This window comes from Danio aesculapii, chromosome 8 (assembly GCF_903798145.1).
Source record: "Danio aesculapii chromosome 8, fDanAes4.1, whole genome shotgun sequence".
Taxonomy (NCBI): domain Eukaryota; kingdom Metazoa; phylum Chordata; class Actinopteri; order Cypriniformes; family Danionidae; genus Danio; species Danio aesculapii.
In genome coordinates this window covers 4225118-4245807 of record NC_079442.1, presented here as the reverse complement: position 1 = coordinate 4245807, position 20690 = coordinate 4225118, and the positions used below count along the sequence as shown (strand labels likewise).

Genomic DNA, 20690 nt, shown 5'->3' with positions numbered 1-20690 from the left:
GTGAAGTTTTTTTTCCCTCTCCGCTGTCGCCACTGGCTTGCATGGTTCAGGATCTGTAGAGCTGCGCATCGTTGGATTTGCTCTTCAGTGTTTGGACTCTCAGTAGTGATTATTAAACCACACTGAACTGAGCTAAACTGAACTGAACTTAAACACTACAAACTGAACTACACTGTTCCTATTTACTGTGACCTTTTATGTGAAGCTGCTTTGACACAATCTACATTGTATAAGCGCTATACAAATAAAGGTGAATTGAATTGAATTGAATTGAATTGAATAGGCTGAAGCAGGGAAGCGTCCCCTCTGTTTACCTGCTGCCATGAACTGAAGCCTAGGAGGACACTTGAGCATATTACTCTTACAGAGCTTGTGATGTTGTTTGATGCTAAATTGCTTTTAATTGTTTAAATTAAACGTACTGACTGATATTAAAGTGATGTTTACACCATATCTGTATTTTGAAATCTCGGCAACAGCTGGAGGTTTGTAGTCCACAGCATGTCACTGCAATGTTTACAGTGCTGGTCCTATACTTCTGCGTTTCTTCCCACCACAGCCTCGCTTTGGTTCTTTAAAATGGCGGCCGCGTGAAATAAGCGTATTTCGTGGTCTCCAGAAACGTCCCCGGGACTACGTTCTCAGAATGTTTTTTTCAGTGAGCTGCTGTGCACTGCTGGTAAAATGACGCCTTCGACAATTATTTTAATAAATAAAATGTGCTTAATTTATTGGCTTGTATTCTAAAATATATGTATAAATTAAGTTATTGAGTTACATTTAAAATTTTATTGTACAAAATTACTTAATACAATAATAAATAATAATTACAAAGCATTTTCAGTTTCGTTTTCCAGCCAAGTTCATCCAGAATTTCAGTTCTGGCCTAGAATTTTTATTTCAGTGCATTTCTACACAAAAAAAAGTAAATAAATCATTGGATTTACTACATTTTTTTAAGGTAAGTGGTTGAAAACATTTTATTTATCCTTAAATAAATTTAACTTAAATTTAAACAAACAAACTATTCAATATACTGCATTACTAAATTAAATTTGTTTATTTAAATTCAACCAATACACATTGTTTGCAACCACTGAACTTAAAAAAATGGACTAAAATTGAGTAAATCCAATGTACTTTTCAGTGTACTTGTAATGCATTACCCTCAACACTGGTTATCATTAGCATTCTCAGCGTGAATGGGATTTATTCTATGGTGAGCTCAGATGCAGATTTCTCAATCTCTTTCACTGGTGGTTCTTGGTTTCCATTAGTAAACACTGAGATGGAGCTGTCTTTAGTTTCATTTCGCACAGTCTTCAGGAAGGTCATGATGCCTGATCCTCCAGTTCCTCTTTCCTCCAGTGCTGTCGGAGCTCGACTGATTGTGTCCAGTTCCTCCGCCAGATTTTGCTTATTGGCACGGAGCTGTTTGGCACGGGACGCTGGTATCGTGATGAAACGGGTGACGATGTTAATGTGGCAGTTTCGAAAGTCCACCAGTCCAGCCACGCACTTCTCAAACGCACGCGTCAGACGCTCATCCGCTTGCTGGAGAACAAAATTACGCAGAGACGGACAAATGGAGATCTCCTGGATGAATTGTTTATGGGAGGGCGGCATGTAGTCCCTCATTCTTTTCAGGAAGGCCCCTAATTGGACAGAATTGACAGAGATCAGCAATATTTAGTTACACTTTACAATGCTCAACATAAATGAGTTATGAAAATGAATATTTGGATCCATTTCTCAGAGAATGTAGGTCATATTTTGGTGTATTTGAACAAAATGGATTTAATAAATGGATATATTTATTAAAATAATATTGTAGTCACTGAACATCTTTAGACAAAGAAAGATAACACATTTAAATGTATGTGAAGTATTCTGGAAAAAAATTACAAGCTACAAAATTGTATACAATTTTTAATACTTGGCGGTTCATTCTGCTGTGGCGACCCCAGATTTAATTAAATTAATTAAATACTTTTCTCTAACCCACTGTTTCCCAACTCTGTTCCTGGAGGCCCACCAACAGTACATATTTTGGATGTCTCCCTTACCTGACCCATTAACTTCAGGATTGGAGTCTCTCCCAATATACTGATGAGTTGATTCAGGTGTGTTTGATTAGGGAGAGGTTGAAAATGTGTACTGTTGGTGTGCCTTCAGCAACAGTGTTGGGAAGCACTGCTCTAACATATAAATTTGGGTGTCATTTGGGGTGTAAAGCTACTAAATAAATCATTCAAGAGTTCACACTTAGCTGATAATCAATAAAGCGTATTTGGCATGCTGTCCCAGGAGAGAGCCCTGAGCTCGTAATGTCCTCGAGCCCAGGGCTCCCTCCCGTTAGAAGGGCGAGAGGGGAGTTCGAGCTCAGGTAGGTCTCGAGGACTCCCCTGCTTGTCGCCGTGTGAGAAGTGTAAACTAGTGTAGTTTTCGGTGATAATTTGGTTTAGTCGATTGGCTATGGTTTATGTTTTTGGACGGTGGGAGGAAACCGGGGGACCCGGGGGAAACCCACGCGAACACGGGGAGAACATGTAAACTCCGTACAGAAACACCAACCAGCCCGATAGGAGGTTGGACCAGCGGTGTTCTTGCTGTGAGGCAACAGTGCTAGCCACTGGGCCACCGTGTTGCCCTATCGGAAAAAGGGGGAGGAAGTAGGGGTGGAAGGGGGGGAAGCTTCAAGACGAAGATAACTGGAGTGAAAAACTCTGGTTATTTATAATGCTTCTGTAATCATCTAATGGGTCAGATTACGGAGCTAATGAGGAGCCAGCCGTGTTGATCATAAGCACGTGATCCTCTCGAAATTAGTTTATAAATAAACCACACTTAAATCCACTAGAGGGCGCTGCATATATTTTACCAATCTAAAAATACATTACTAAGGGTACATTTTATTGTACGTTACAGATACACACACCTCTTGCACACACCCACATAAAGGCGGGGCTTCTCAAACAGAATGATGACAAGATACAGTTGGTGACTATACACTGCACTATAAAAAATATCTGTTAATTAGCAGTTTCCGTATTTTGTGTTTTCAGTTTATTTACGATTGTGAACTGCATTATGGGAGCTTGATCTCTGCTCTGTCAACGTTTGATGTTGAAAATTCAACTTTACAAATTGACTTTTACAGACATTTAAGTAGTTTGAATTAACGTATTTTTAATAAATAATAAGTAAAGAATTGAATCTGTATCATGTTTTGGCAGTTTATAACAAGGGTTTTGTACCATAATATACAACACAAACCCAGACAAAATATCACTTTAAACTAGAGATGCCCAAACTAGGACCTGCAGGACAAAGTTGGCCCATGATAACCTTTGATGTGGCCCACCATCCCATCTGAGAAGAGATTTAGAATGATGTGAATGTTGGGATGAGATCGTCATTGCAAACTTAACGTAATCTTTTGTTTGTTTGTTTAATTGTTGAGCTACAAAAAAGGCAACTGAAAGGAAATGCTTCAGTTAAATGTTGTGCATGGATCAGATTTTTATGTAAATATAAATATAGTCACTTGAAGATAGACAATGCACAAGGCGGAGCAGCTTGACTCGTGTATTCAGCATTGAACACCATTATGCTATAAATGTGTTTATTTATGTTTTTATTGTAAGAAGTTCATTATAAAATGTAAAAAAAGTATAACTATTAATACAATAAAGTATTTTTTGCTATATATTTTTGAATATTATTACATTTGGGACGACATGATGGCTCAGTGGTTAGCACTGTCGCCTCACAGCAAGAAGGTCGCTGGTTCGAGTCCCTGCTGGGCAGTTGGCATTTCTTTGTGGAGTTCTCCCTGTGTTCGTTGTGGGTTTCCTCCGGGTGCTCTAGTTTCCCGCACAGTCCAAAGACATGCGCTATAGGTGAATTGATTAACTAAATTGGCCGTAGTGTACGAGCGTGTGTGAATGAGAGTGTATGGATGTTTGCTGGAAGCTGGAAGGGCATCCGTTATGTAAAACATTAGCTGGAATAGTTGGCAGTTCATTCCGCTGTGGTGACCCCTGATGAATAAAGCGACTAAGTCGAAGGAAAATGAATAAATGAATTAATACATTAGGAAATTAGCATGGCAGCTTTAATGGTATATTCACCTTCAGCCGACCACCTTCAATCAACTTTGGTTTTTGGCACTACATAAGCAAAAGTTTGGGCGCCCATGCTTTAAACTATTAAAAATGGCAATAAAGGTCACTTTTTCCAACTTTTTGAAATTAATTGAAAGAAGAAGAAAGATCGAGGTCTCATAATAAAACTTAAAAGCATAAACAAACTGGGGAAAATAAGAAGAATACGAAAAACTGCTTATATATATATATATATATATATATATATATATATATATATATATATATATATATATATATATATATAAATATATATATATATATATATATATATATATATATATATATATATATATATATATATATATAATGCAAACTGTAAAAAAATAAATAAATAAATTATATATATACATATATATATATATATATATATATATATATATATATATATATATATATATATTTTTTTATTTATTTATTTTTATTTTTTATTTATTTATTTTTATTATTATTATTTATTTTATTTTTTATTTATTTATTTATTTTTTTGCATAATGACATAACCCCGAGCAGATTTAGTGATGATTCTCTCACCATTGTTGCCTTCATGTTGGACTCCCAGAAGCTCATCAAAGCAGTGTAAGATGCTGCTCTGTGCTGCACTGCCTCCAGAAAACTCCATAGGTTGATCATCAACTCCTTCATAGACCAGACCGTCAGCCATCGACGGGTTATCTTTCCATCTAACAACCACAAGCAGAAAGAGATGAGCATATCATCCATTTAGAAGAACTTTGAGGGAAAAAATCCTAGAGTACGGCTTACCCAGAAAGATGGATCCTTATAATGCCATAGAATATGGAGGGATCAACATATTCTGAAAGAGAAAGACAAGCAGTTGAAGTCCTCCTGTGAATTTTTCTAATATTTCCCAAATGATGTTTAACAGAGCAAGGAAATTTTCACAGCATGTCTGATAATATTTTTTCTTCTGGAGAAAGTCTTATTTGTTTTATTTCGGCTAGAATAAAAGCAGTTTTTAATAAAAAAAAAATAACAATAATTCTAAGGTCAATATTATTAGCCCCTTTAAGCTTTATCTTTTTGACTGTCTATAGAAAAACATTTTACAATTGCCTAATTTCCGCCTAATTAACCTAGTTAAGCCTTTAAATGTCTCTTTAAGCTGAATACTAGTATCTTAGTATCTAGTATCTTAGTATCTAGTATCTTAGTATCTAGTATCTAATATCTAGTCAAATATTTTGTGCTGTCATCATGGCAAAGTTAAAAGAAATCAGTTATTAGAAATGAATTATTAAAACTAATTCTGACGACAAGTGAGTTTATTAATAACCAGAATCTGTGTGTCACCTGGAAATATTACCATGCATTCGTTTCAGGGCCTGTTTCATGCTGTCGATGGACTGACTGATCATATCCAGAGCTTTGGTGACTCTTTCAATGTCGTTATAATGGACACCGTTGATGACATCAATAACAGACTGTAAAAAAGACATTCACAATTAATTTGTTTGGATGTTTTTCAAGCATTATTGTGATACAGTCACAATAAACTAGTAAAAAAACTACTTTAAAAAAAAGTTTTACAAGGAAAATGTAAAGGCTTAGTCCCTTTAATAATCAGGGGTCGTCACAGCGGAATAACCCGACAACTTATCCAGCATATGTTTTACTCATTGGATGCCCTTCCAGCCGCAACCTAACACTGGGAAACACCCATACACACTTTTTTACACACATACACTACGGCCAATTTAGCTCATTCAATTAACCTTATTTATTTACAAGCTTATTTATTCAACATGTGTTTGCACTGTGGGGGAAACCGGAGCACCCGGAGGAAACCCACGCTTACACGGGCAGAACATGCAAACTCCACACAGAAATGACCCAGCCTGGGCTCGAACCAGCGACCTTCTTGCTGTGAGGTGATGTACTGCGCCACCGTGATGCCTAATTCAATTCAATTAAATATTTAAATTAATTGAAGGCATTTTAGTATTAAAAAACTTTCTTTAATTCCTTTTTAATTAATTTATTTTTATAACTTTTTTCCTGATTTTAATAGCTAACTGCGTTATTTGATACTTGTTTTAATAATGCTTTAATACATTTTCAGTAAATGTGAATGCCTTGTTACAAGTTTTAGAGTTTTGCAAGAATTTAAAAGGTTTCATTTAGTTTTATAATTGCAATTCCTTTGTAACTATGAGAACTTTTTTTAGCAAAAACACATTTTTTTTTGTCTGATGCATAGTCACATGAATTTAAAAGGTAACATTAGATTCAAGTTTCTAGTAAAGTAATGCATTAATATTTCTCTAGGCATTTCATCTTCAAAAAACAGGTTAACATCAGGTACATCAGGTATATATCGGTATATTGGGTATATATATATATATATATATATATATATATATATATATATATATATATATATATATATATATAAGCAAGGGTGGCTAAGTGGTTGGCACAACGAGAAGGTCACTGATTCAAATCCCAGCTGGGTCTGTTGGTATTTCTGACCCCTGAAGAATAAGGGACTAAGCAGATGGAAAATGAATGAATGAATGAATGAATGAATGAATGAATGAATGAATGAATGAATGAATGAATGAATGAATGAATGAACGAATGAATGAAATAAGCAAGTCCAGGTGAAAAAAGTAACACAACATTACTTCCCTAAAAAGTAACACATAAAGAAATAACATAAGATAATATAATACAACCTAAAAGTCCCCTTTAACAATAAACAAAAAAATAGATAAATGTGTAACTAAATATGTTAATTGTAAATTTTATTATTTTATTAAAGAGTAAGAAAGGTTTAAAATTGTAATATATGACCTTTTTTTTACCCAACACAGGGTACTTCAGGATACAGCTGTGGACAAAATTATTAGGCCTCCTTTGCAATATTTATTCTTTTTCAAATATGTCTTAAGTGATAAGAAAATGTTAACAGTATTTCCTTTAACGTTTTTCCTTCTGGGGGAAGTCTTATTTGCTTTATTTCAGCTACACTAAAAGCAGTTTTTAATTTTTCTAAACCATTTTAAGGTCAATATTATAGCCACCTAAAGCAATTTTTTTGATTGTCTACAGAACTAACCTTCATTATACAATGACTTGCCTAATTACCCTAATTAACCTAGTTAAGCCTTTAAATGTCTCTTTAAGCTGAATCCTAGTATCTTGAAAAATATCTAGTCAAATATTAAAAAAGATAAAAGAAATCAGTTATTATAAGTGAGTTAATAAAACTATTATGATTACAAATCTGTGGATAAATCTTCTTTCATTAAACAGAAATTGGGAAACAAATAAAATAGTAAATACAATATAGCTATACAATTTAACAGGAGGGCTAATAATTCTGACTGTAACTCAGCAGATATAATTAATGAATATTATTTTTTGTCTTCTATGCTCTTGTAACTTTTATAAAGGTGTCCGACCTTCAGTCCAGGAACGGCCGCCAGCTCCACCAAAAGCGTGACCAGAAAAAATCCTCTTAAACTTTGACCTCCAGGCAACGACAGCAACAACTCCAGATTCCTTAGATTGGAGTAGATCAACACTTTAACTACAAAACTTAAATAAATATGCTTCACAAAACACATATTTTAAAATTATTTAGTTGTTCGTCTTGCTCTTGGATTTAATGTAATTGATTGGTCAGATGCTGCGATAAAGGATAGACAGAGTTTTGTTTAGATTTTTTTCACCTATTCCACGTTGTATATGATGAAACAGTTCCCTCTGCTGGTTTTAACAATGAATAACATTTCACCAAAGAATATGCCATAGTTTTTGGTGCAATCCCTGATTGTGTTATACCTTTAGTCAAATCTGGCCCTAAAGGTTCTTTAGATTCTTTTATTTTTGACAACACAAATCTTTTCGTTGATCAAACTCTTCTCAGTTCTATGTCAAACAAAGATATTCGCTTGGTTATTAATAGTTCTCGGATCTGTTTACCTGCTTGCATAGGTTTTTGGAATAATGCATTTGATGACAAAGATTGGGAACAGTTTTGGCTTCTTCGGAAAAAAATCTTTTTATCTAATAAAGCTGTTGAAGTCTAAATCAAAATCATTCATAATTGCTACCCAATAAATACAAAACTAGCTAAATTTAATAACAATATTTCCCCTAAATGCTCATTTTGTACTCAATATGATGAAACACTAAACCATTTATTTTGGGAGTGTACTTACTGTAAAGTGTTTTGGGTAGACTTTTCCAATTTCATTAAAAAATTCTTATTTCCAAACTTCTGCATCTCCCCAAATATTGTATTCTTTAGTTACTCGCTGAATGTAGATCCTTCTCATTGTAAATTTATTATTAATTTATTGTTTTTAGCAAAATTGTACATCCATAAATGTAATTTTTCAAAGAAACACCCTTACTTTTTTATTTTCAGAAAGGACTTTAAAATTTTTTCTTTAAAAGACTCTAACAATTGCATTGCATGTAAAACGCTTTCTTGGTGTAAATCATTTAAACATGTTTAATTTGCTGGAATCTTATTTATGTAACCCTCTTTGTCTCCTTTGTAATGTTCTTTCTTGCATAATAATAATAAAAAAAAAAGAATAACATTTCATTTAACAGTTAATTCATCGAAAATAGTACTTACTCCATGGTGAAAGGTCTGTGGAAAATCAGTATCCAGTTGTGCATAAAAAAAGAAAACAAACCATTAATATTTACAGTTTGCTAAATAATGTGTATGTCACATCTGCAACAGCTGATTTATCAACACATAATCTCATCATTCACTTTATTTTCATCTTTTTGTTGGACTGGGTTCTGTATTGGACTTTATTTTTTTAATGGAAGTGCTGTTTGTTATTGGAAGCTCGATCCATTACAGCTTCGCCTTACGTGCAGATACATTTTGGGGTCTTATCTTATAGAGGACTTTGGGTGTCTTGCAGAGGACCAACAGCATATTAGGCAGCTTATAAATTGATTTATATGTATATTGTATTTTTGGAATACGGAGCTACTGTATATTATGGCGGCAAGATTTCAGGGAAGCAAAGCAGAGACATCTACTTCAGTGGTCAAACTAGCATAGAAATTTTACTTTTGAGTTACAAAACATGGGAAGGTACGGAAACATTTATTTACAATTAGCATATATCTGTTTTCAATTCATTAATCCTGCGGTCAAGGATTGAGGAAATGACAACAAAACGCGGGACTGTCCCTGCAAAACAAGAAAATCTGGTCATGTTAAGGTATGGGGAAGTATGCTAAATTATACTTTATAGGACGAGTTAGCCCCTGCTGGTATAATTTGTTATTACAGTTGTAATCTATCAAAACTCGCTCTTAGCAATTGGTTAACCCCCCCCAAAAAAGAAAAATCTGTAATCGTTTACTCCCCCTTCACTTGTTCCAAACCTGTCTGAGTTTGAAGAAAGCTGAAAACCTCTAACCATTGAATCCTGTAGCATTTGTTTTGTTTTGTTTTGTTTTGTTTTTTCCTACAATAGAAGTCAGTGGTTACTGGTCTTCAGCTTTCTTCAAAATATCTTCTTTAGTGTCCAACAAAGCAAAGAATCTAGTAAAGATTTGAAACTACTCAAGGGTACAGCAAATAATAAATTCATTTTCATTTTTAGGTGAACTACCCTTTAAGTCAGAGATGCCCAAAGTACGCCCCACGGGCCAAAGTTGGCCCATGGTAACCTTTTATTTGGCCTGCCATACCATCGGAAAAGAGAGGGAGAATGGGAGTGGTTGGGGTAAATGCCTTTGATAGAGATCGTCATTTCGAATTTAGAACAACCTTGTTTCTTTGTTTTATTGCTGAGCTACAAAAGAAGCTAATTGAAATTAAATGATTCAATTAAATGTTGTAAATGAATCAGACTTAAAAAAAATGTTTATGTCACTTGACAGATAGAGGACAATGAACAAGATATCTGCTATTTTTATCAAGATATTTTTTCTTTTTACTGTAATAAGTTCATTATAAAATGTTAAAAATGATACTACATTTGTTAATTTGATGCAAAGCAATGTTTCTACTTATTTTTCAATTTTACCAAATAAATTCAGAAATTACCCATGGTAAATTTAATATATACAGTTTGGTATGGATTCAGCCCACAACCCTCAATCAAGTTTGCTTTTTGGCCCTTTATAGGAAAAGGTTTGGGCACTCCTGCTTTAAGTGCATGTGATGGGGCTTCTTAAAGGGATGGTTCACCCAAAAATGATAATTGTCATAATTTATTCATCCTCCGCTTGTTCCAAAGCTGTTTGAGAAACTTTCTTTTTATTGACCTCCGTAGTGTAAATATATTACAACAAAACATTTGATTTAAGCTTAATTAATCAAAATAAAATGCTTTCAATAAATTTTATTTTACTAGTTAGATTGAATTAACTCTAGTTTGTCAACAGATTCCACACAAACTACTTAAGTAAACTCAACTAACTTTTGTTAGTTCCTTTATTCATCAACACGACAATATGGGTCAAAATGGTTGATTTTTATTTTACACCAAAAATCTTTTGAATAAAATCTTTTGGTAAAGATGTTCCATGAAGACATTTTTCACATTTTCTACTATAAATATATTAAAACTCAATTGTTGATTAGTGATGGTCATTGCTGAGAACTTTATTTGATCAACTTTAAACATGATTTTCTCAGTATTTAGTTTTTTTTTTTAATCATAGCCAAATATAGTCTTGTCCTAACAAGGTATACATTCAAGGAATTCATTCATTCATTCATTTTCTTTTCGGCTTAGTCCCTTTATTTAAATCTGGGGTCGCCACAGCGGAATGAACCGCCAACTTATCCAGCAGTTGTTTTATGCAGCGGATGCCCTTCCAGCTGCAACCTATCACTGGGAAACACATACACACTTATTCACACACACATACACTACGGACAATTTAGCCTACCCAATTCACCTGTACCGCATGTCTTTGTGGGGGAAACCGGAGCACCTAAACCCACACGAACGCAGGGAGAACATGCAAACTCCACACAGAAATGCCAACTGACTCAGCCGAGGCTCGAACCCGCAACTTTCTTGCTGTGAGGCGACAGCACTACCTACTGCGCCACTGCGTCGCCCATTCATGGAATGCTTAATGCACAAATATCAATTTCTATACAAAAGAGGGCGGAGCTACACATGGCTACGTGTCAGCATAGTGGCAGATTCAAAACAGGACTAATGTCCTATGCTAATGAGGGAGAAATGGTCGCTAATGGCTGGAGCTTTCCTCCTCTGATGGCGCATACAAAAAGAGAATGTCAATCAAAGTGTTTCTGCAAACTGTTTTTATCAAGTGTGATTAAAAACAAAGAACTAATATATTTTTAGAATAACAGTCTGGTTATATACACACACTGCTGCTACACGACTGTTTAAACATGTTATAAAAGTGATTTTTGCATAATAGGTTCCCTTTAATATCGCATTAATCATTTACCCATTTGGATCTGTTTTCTTCCAGTTGGCAAGGACTGTGTCGGCATGGGTAAGGATTGGTGGCAGACCCAATCTCTGAGAAACCTCACAGAAGGGTACAGACAGAGACTGCGGAAGCACCTGGAAGATCAGAACAAACATGTGCAGTTAGACAAGTTCACTTTTGTGCCTCAGCGCCAATTATGGTCTGAATAGCATTTAAAGTCATTGTACTTTTACGGTTTCTTTTTCTCCCTCCTGCCATACATAACCCATAGTCATTACGCTCAACGCCAGATGAGCCAATCGCAGCTCACGATGGGTTCGCAACAAATCAGTCGTCAACAGTGGCATCTGAGATAGAAAAAACACATGAAACTATTACCAAACTTTAGAAAATATGAATATCACACACTTTATTTTGGACACTGTAAAAGTGATTAGTTACTTTAAAAAAAAAAAAAAAAGTGAGTACATCAATTGTCTTAAAAGCAGCAATTTGACTTTACTTAAAAAAGTTAGTAAATCTGGTGTAACTTAGAATGGCTAAGTTGACTTAATTTTTACAATTATGCACATAAATCGTTTACTTAATTTTAAGGCAACAGTTTTACTCACTTTTTAAAGTAGAGTCAACAAATTAATTTAAAGGCAACAAATTTACTCACTTTTTAAAGTCAACTTTTTGTTTTAAAAGCAACAGGTTTACTCACTATTTTAAGTAAAGTCAACTAATCGCTTTAAAAGCAACAGGTTTACTCACTTTCTTAAGTCAACTAATCGCTTTAAAAGCAACAGGTTTACTCACTTTCTTAAGTCAACTAATCGCTTTAAAAACAACAGGTTTACTCACTATTTTAAGTAAAGTTAGCTAATCGATTTAACAGCAACGGGTTTACTTACTTTTTAAAGTAAAGTCAACTCATTCATTCATTCATTTTCTTTTCGGCTTAGTCCCTTTATCAATCCGGGGTCGCCACAGGGAAATGAACCGCCAGTAAAGTCAACTAATCGCTTTAAAAGCAACAAGTTTACTCACCTTTTAAAGTAAAGTCAGCTAATCGCTTTAAAAGCAACAGGTTTACTCACTTTTAAAAGTAAAGTCAACTAATCGCTTTAAAAGCAACAGGTTTACTCACTTTTAAAAGTAAAGTCAACTAATCGCTTTAAAAGCAACAGGTGTACTCACTTTTTAAAGTAAAGTCAACTAATCGCTTTAAAAGCAATGGATTTACTCTCTTTTTTACTTCTTTTAATACTGCAATTACTTGGATTTTCCCAGCTATTTATAAACAATTTGAAATAGAAGTTATTTCCTTTTTGCAGCTATAATTAATTAAATTTTGAACCAGTATTTGTATCTCATAATTCATAATTAGCATTATTTTATACTATTTCAGAATTATCATATATTTCATAATGATCTTATTTTTGCACAACTAAAACTGTTTGAATCTGTTAGGATGAAACAATGAAATATACAATGAGGGAAAGAAGTATTGAACACATCATGGTTTTTTGGGGGGAATAATATTTCTAAAGGAGCTGTTGACCTGGAATTGAACCAGATTTTGGTAAAAACCCAAACAATACAGTACAAACAATACAAACAAACATAAAAATACAACACAACAAAAACAATCTGAAAAATGAGCTGTGTATTAACAATGGAATGACACAAGGAGAAACTACTGAACTACTGAAATGTATTTAATACTTTATATAAAAGTTTTTTTGGTGATGGCAGCTTAAAGATACCTCTCATGTGGAGAATGAAGTCACATGCATTGCTCAGGTGTGAGTTTCTCACATACTTCAACAGAGTGTAAAAATCTTGATGGTTCTGTGAGTCTCGTCTGTCAAATCGGAGCTTTATTTTGTATTTTCTATTGGATTCAGTTCAGATGATTGACTGGGCCATTCTACAGCTTGATTTTCTTTCTCTGAATGCATTTGAGAGTCTCCCTGGTTGTGTTTTGAATCATCATCCTGCTGAAATGTCCACCCTGGTTTCATCTTCATCCTCCTGCTAATGTAGATGTTGGACTGAATCAGAAGGGGTTGCTGAAGAACTACTGAGAGATTTCAGCTGCTGTCTGGTCTTTCACTGCCTTTCTACATCTCCCTTTCTTCATGTGTTCAATACTTTTTCCCTGTGTTGTTTCATTTTATTACACATAACTTCATTTGTAAACTAATTAGTTTTGTTTTGTTTGCATATATAGATTTTTTTGGTTGTTTCCAACATCCAGTGAAAATTTCAATTCAACAGCACCTTTAGAAATATGCTTTCTGTGGAAAAATGGTGACGTCAATACTTATTTCCCCCACTGTATTTATAGAGATGTACTTCCTCTTAAAATATCACATTATTATTAAAAGGAAGCAGTTCAAGTGACGTAATATGTAAAATAAACACAAAAGGATAGATAGTGGTCATATTTTAAATGTAAATGCAAAACATCACTTGGTTTTTGGTCTTATGAAAGATCATACATTGTGAATTTTGAGGCGTAGTGAATGGGAAGAGATGAGTTCAGTCACATTTCGGCCAATGTCCATCCAGGGCTTGTAGTAAACGGGCAGATCCATCTGAAACACAATGTGGACGTGTACATATGAGATGTGTCCATAACATACACTTGCAGAAATGAAGGTACCAAATCTGTCACTGGGGCAGTACCTTTTCAAAAGGTACATTTCTGTTCCTATACAGGTCCTAAAACGTACCTTAAGGTGTAACTTTTGAAAAGATACCACAGTAACAGATTTTATATTTTTATACATCTACAGTCTACAGTATGTATCATAATATATTCATGATCAATCATTTGGTAGCCTTTTATTTTGGTCCTTTTTGACCCCAAAAAATTAGTTTTTTGAATTCTTAAAAACTGCAGGATCATTGAAATGGTCTCAAATTCTGTTTTGGCATTAGGTATGTGAACACATATAAAATTGAGGCCGTGATTTGAGCATGCTAAGTGGTTGTAAAAAAAAAATGTCACACTTTGACAAAATGACCACCATTGAAACGAATATTCAGAGGATGTATTTTGTTTGTAAACATACAAATCAATATATATATATATATATATATATATATATATATATATATATATATATATATATATATATATATATATATATATATAACAGTTCTGTCTGGTTCTCGAATCTGATTGGCTGATAGCCGTGCGATATTCTGCAATAACAGCACTCGCACAGCCTCTTCACCTGTATTACTCCGCCCACAGAGTGACAGCTGTTAAATGAACTCATTACAGTTTGACAAATATTGCAGCTGTTGGTCAACATAATGTAATGTACTTTTGAGGCTTTTTTTTTAAAGTGAGAATGTAGTTGTTTAGATAGCAACTATGCGGTTTATTTATAAGGATAGTGCCTTTTTAAAATATTTATAATTTCAGAAATTCAACTCTTCGGCAGCCGTCAGCCTGTCATACTGAGCAGAACAAAGACTGTTGTGTCACAAGATGGTGACAGAGACTGCAGTTAAAGGAGGAAAAAGAACATTTTCTCAGTATAAGTTTCAAACTACAGCTGAACAAATCATTACAGAACAGGTAAGTGACATTTTAAGTCGATCTCTCTCTTTTTCATTTGTTGAAGTGCTGTATTTATACCATAGTAATCTGCTAGTGTTTGCTTTACTTTGGCTTTTTCGGGGTTAATTATTGTGATCTCCCAATTGTAACAGAGAAATACTGGGAAATCTCTACAGGCTGATGGCATTTCATGGCGTTCAGCCTTAGTCTTAAAATGTGAGCAAAATCAGCTGTTTTGTCATCACTTTGGACATTATGCAGGAGAATCATTCAAACGCTAGCTCTAAAGTGACGTTTGTGAAGTAGCAACACTTTCTGCTGTTCTGACATCAGCTGCAGATGTGAATGAATGGTGGAAGAAAGTAGTTCCTCATACAAAAATTTTGATACTCTCCGTGTTTGACTTTGAATTTTTTTTAACATACATGACTGTGCTGTCGAACTGTTGTATAAACACAATATCACATGAGTAGCAGTGTGATATGGCTGTATATCGCCACTGGCGGGACACTAAGGTGCTCAGCCTACGGCCTCAATATATAATCTATAATGAAAATTGTTATTGTTGAACAACAAAACCCTAAAGGCGTTTTTGTTCATCATAATTGATGTCTGTGTTGTTCAATTTTATTGTTTTTTTTTTTTCATTATTTTAGCTCATTTTACAGTTTTTATTGTAATGATACAAAAATTAAACAAAAACAAAACAAAAAAAAACACCTGAGATCACCTTTTCAAACTAAAAATATCTAAGACATGTCAAAAGAAGTCTTCTAGATTTTCTGAATGTAAATTCTAATGCACAATTTCTTAGTAATGTATAAACAACTAGAGAATTCACAATATTTTGTATATATAGTAATACTGGAACCTATTAATTACACCTTGTCATTACCTTTTTCTTTTTTATATACAGATACCACTATTTTGCCTTCCACAAATTGTATTTGGATGCCAGAGAGTCTATTCAACTGGAAATACTGCGGCGCAAAAATAAAATAAAATAAAATAAAATAAAATAAAATAAAATAAAATAAAATAAAATAAAATAAAATAAAATAAAATAAAATAAAATAAAATAAACAAAAATAAAATAAAATAAACAAAAATAAAATAAACAAAAATAAAATAAAATAAACAAAATAATAATAATAATAATAATAATAATAAATAATAAATAAATAAAAAAATAAAATAAAATAAACAAAAATAAAATAAAATAAAATAAACAAAAATAAAATAAACAAAATAAAATAAACAAAAATAAAATAAAATAAAATAAAATAAAATAAAATAAAATAAAATAAAATAAAATAAAATAAACAAAAATAAAATAAAATAAAATAGTTTTCAATGGGAGGAAAATGGATGTTAATTACTGCATACATATTCTTTATTAACACAAAACCCTCTCAAAATTAAAAATAAAATAGAAAAAATATTATTAAACAAAAGCTTGATTGATTGTACTGAGAAAAAAACAGCAGGTATTTTACAAGCATTTGTCTTTTTTGACCGACTAAAACCAGCAGTGTAGCTCACAAATAAGGAGCACCAGAGGGTTAAAGTTATCTACATAGTCACTACATAAATTGGGTAATATCTAGAGACTATAGCCCTGAACCTAACTAAACCCAGTTATATAATCCAGTTTTATAACCCACTTTCTTATGCATGTACGTAAATATACATCTAGACACATTCTTTTAAATAAAGTGCAATCGTAATGTCTATGGGTATGAGCACTAATATGTATACTGTATTACGTTTACATCAGTTCACAATATTTTACTTGTATATTTTTTACACTGTGCAATAAATTTAAATGTTTTCGACAAATGGCACAGTCCAAAGTGTGTATGGTGAGGTGGATTTTACGTTTTACAGCAATCATTGAAAGAGATGCATAATCCCAGATAAACGTGAGTTGAGGTTAATGATTTGAAGACTGTACAGTTAGAAGTTATTAGCCCTCCTGAATTATTAGCCCCCCTGTATATTTTTGTCCCCAGATTTTCAGCACATTTCTGAACATAATAGTTTTAATAACTCATTTCTAATAACTGATTTATTTTTTTCTTTGCCATGATGACAGTAAATAATATTTGACTAGATATTTTTCTAAGATTAGTATTCAGCTTAAAGTGACATTTAAAGGCTTAATTAGGTTAATTAGGCAAGTTAGAGTAATTAGGCAAGTCATTGTATAACACTGGTTTGTTCTTTAGACAATCAAAAAAATATTGCTTAAGGGGGGTAATAATTATGACCTTAAATTTTTTTTTCAGAAGAAAAAATATTATAGGAAATACTGTGAAAAATTCCTTGCTCTGTTAAACATCATTTGGGAAATATTTGTAAAAAAAAATAATAATAAAACAATTCACAGGGGTCGAATAATTTTGCAATTCATTTTTTTCTATAGAAATAAAGTCAATTTAAAAATGATTGAAATTAAGTCTATTAATATTCTAATATCTGTGTCTGTCAGCTGTTTTTTCTTTGAATGTGAACTTTAGCAATCATTAGTGTCCCTAAAGAGCAAAGTGTTTTATTAATCTATTTACCATTAAAAAGCAAACAGGTAAAGGTCAGCGAGAGAGAAAACAGTGTCGAAGTCTAATACTTCTTTCTAATGCAAACTGTCAGTCTTACTGTATCTTCATTTGAATAAAAATCAACAGTAAGCAAATGGTGTCATGGCAATGATCTTTTAAATTCATTCATTCATTTTCCATTGGCTTAGTCCCTTTATTCATCACGAGTCGCCACAGCGGAATGAACTGCCAACTATTCTGGCATATGTTTTACACACATCGGATGTTCTTCCAGCCACAACCCGGTACTTGGAAACACTCATAAATACTCATTATACAGCGAATTTAGTTTATTTAATTCACCTACTGTATAGTGCATGTGTTTGGACTGTGGGGGAAACCGGAGCACCCAGAGGAAACCCACGCCAACATGGGGAGAACATGCAAGCTCCACACAGAAATGCCAACTGACCCAGCCAGGTCTCGAACCAGCGACTTGCTTCTTGCTGAGGCAACAGTGCTAACCACTGGGCCACAAGTTTACATGTTCTCCTTGCGTTGGTGTGGGTTTCCTCCAGGTGCTCCGCTTTCCCCCGCAGTCCAAAGACGTGCGCTATTGTTGAATTGCTGAAACTAAATTGGGCGTAGTGTATGTGAACGCGAGAGAGTATGGGTGTTTCCCAATACTGGGTTGCGGCTGGAAAGGCATCCGCTGTGTAAAACATATACCGGAATAGTTGGCGGTTCATTCTGCTGTGGTGATCCCTGATAAATAGGAGACTAGGTTGGAGGAAATTTAATGAATGTATCTCATCTCCAGAGCTGCTCTGTGGGTAACTCGATTTGTATTTTGTATCAACAAATATAAATTGCTATTTATACAATCAATCCACACAACATATAATTTCAAACTGCTAATAATCACAACAAAAGTCACCTTGTTAAACTTTTCTCCATCAAAAGTTGCCTGAGCAGAGATTAAGGTGCCATAATACAATTCAGCAATTGGCAGTTTGTTAAATTCGTAATATAATATTGTTAAACTCAGTGTTGGGGAAAGTTACTTTTGAAAGTAGTGGATTACATTATAGAGTTACAGCCAAAAAAAGTAACTTATACGATACTTTTGAGTTACTTTTGCATTACTTTTTCTTCCCTGGCTGAGGCTTGATCTCTTTCAGAACTTTCAGCAGGGTTTTTTATTTCCTTTTTTTCTTTAATAGAGGAGTTCTACAATTAACAATGCACTGTATAACCTACACCTACATTTACCTTTAAAAAAATACATTAAACAATATATTTTAGGCTGTCATCTGAGAACTTTCTAACCTCAGAGCTCTATATGCCGTATATACAGATTATGAAACGTTCAAAGCAATGTGTTTGTTCTATTTGTCTTGAGTAAAATCACTGTCCATTGAGACATTTCCCTTTCCATTTCTTTGAAGCGTTCAAAATAATGACTGCATGATTCATTGTGACTAATTTTAATTCAGCAATTTATTTCCAAAAGCTAATTAATTAAACAAAAAAGTAACTCGCATTACATTTTCAAAAAAGTAACTTAAATATTGTAACTTAATTTTTAAAAGTAATCTAGTACTTTACTTGTTAATTATAATATAATTAATATTATTATGTAATTCGCGTTACTTCTAATGCATTTCCTCTAACACTTTATAAACTAAAGAAGTTTCATGATCTTCAATCATTGGACAGGCTTTTTAATGCTGCTGACGGTGAAGTGATAGAAGAGCTGTCCAAGGTCCCACACTTTAGCAACCAACTTCATTAATGTATTTCCAGCTTTATTCTTTCTTGTTTTAAAGCTTTTTTAAGCTAGGTAGATCAAAGTACAATAATTCCATATATAATTAAATCATTGGTCTTTTATTAAGGTCTATTGGTCAATTTCTTTAAAAATGTTCAATTATACATAATTATATGACATTTGATTTTTTAATACACTAAACAAAATATGATAAATAAGTGATGACAACATATGTTTGTAGTTTATTATAACTTATTAAACTAAGTTAATCATGTCCTAACTTGATTTTGAAGTTACGCGCACTGTTTTAAGTCAGTTTAACATGATATAAGTTTAATAGACTCATAAGGTTATTTGACTCAGTTACAAATTTAAAGCAGCCAGGATTTATTTACAGTGTACCTATATAGCGCAGTCCTACGGGGACATCTTATACTTTTCAACAACAAAAAAAGCTAATTTGTTATGTTTTAAAGCATTCCCAATGACACAGTGATTTGGATCCTCTCAGTGTACTGGCAATGACCTAAATAGTACAGTCAGAGTACATAAAACATAAGTAATTACATAAGTGTACATTTTCCCAATGTTCCTACACTGTATAAAAACAGCAGTGTTTCTCTATGAAAACTAAACAGATGTGCACACAGATAGGTATAAGAGAAATGACCTACCAGAGGCTCAGGAAGAATAAACCCACATTCATCAGAGATGTGAAACTTTCTAAGAGACACTAATGTTGCTGTAGTTTTCACCTCGGTACCCATAATGTTCATTTTAATACTAGTGACAGACTCTCTGGTTGGCAGGTGCTAGTGTTAGCGCTCTGTAGTCGAATGAACCTTGCTTATCGGGTGACAAATCTCTCTCTCTTTCTCTCTCTCTCACACACACACTGTCTGTCAGTCTGTTTTTATTTTACTGTTGACTATGACCTTTCCTTACTTCCCTTATCTGAAACCATATGAGAACACATAAGAATAAAACCACTGAAACAGGAGGCAGAACCTGCGTTACAAGGGAAATTCTGTCTTTTCATCAAAAAGTGCTTTCATAAGCTTAATAAATATTTTAATGTGTTTTTGGCATGCAATTATCTGTTCTCAAAGGTAACAGGTTGAGAGAAAACAATCCTGATGTACAGTTGAAGTCAGAATTATTAGCCCCCCCCCCTGGTTATTTTTTTCTCCCCAATTTCTGTTTAACGGAGAGAAGATTTTTTTTCA

General features: G+C 33.5%; 1 protein-coding gene across 1 annotated transcript; it reads right to left on the bottom strand.

The window, feature by feature from the left end:
* Window positions 1-696: 696 nt before the first annotated feature.
* ido1 (indoleamine 2,3-dioxygenase 1) lies at window positions 697-20328 on the bottom strand. The gene is made up of 10 exons (XM_056464285.1): window positions 20139-20328; window positions 14084-14179; window positions 11822-11941; window positions 11610-11728; window positions 8782-8796; window positions 7595-7694; window positions 5494-5611; window positions 4932-4983; window positions 4701-4849; window positions 697-1655 (listed from the first exon to the last, which is right to left on the bottom strand). The coding sequence occupies exons 1-10, from the start codon at window positions 20238-20240 to the stop codon at window positions 1210-1212; spliced, it is 1317 nt and encodes a 438-aa protein (XP_056320260.1). The 5' UTR covers window positions 20241-20328; the 3' UTR covers window positions 697-1209.
* Between the last annotated feature and the right edge of the window lie 362 nt (window positions 20329-20690).

Excerpts from the sequence above, each read along its gene's own strand:
- ido1 (XM_056464285.1), bottom strand. The coding sequence starts at position 20,240 with ATGAACATTATGGGTACCGAGGTGAAAACTACAGCAACATTAGTGTCT. Across the intron at positions 14,180-20,138 it reads TTATTCTTCCTGAGCCTCTG|ATGGATCTGCCCGTTTACTA; the intron begins GTAGGTCATTTC and ends ATTGTGTTTCAG. Across the intron at positions 1,656-4,700 it reads CCAACATGAAGGCAACAATG|GGGCCTTCCTGAAAAGAATG; the intron begins GTGAGAGAATCA and ends CTGTCCAATTAG.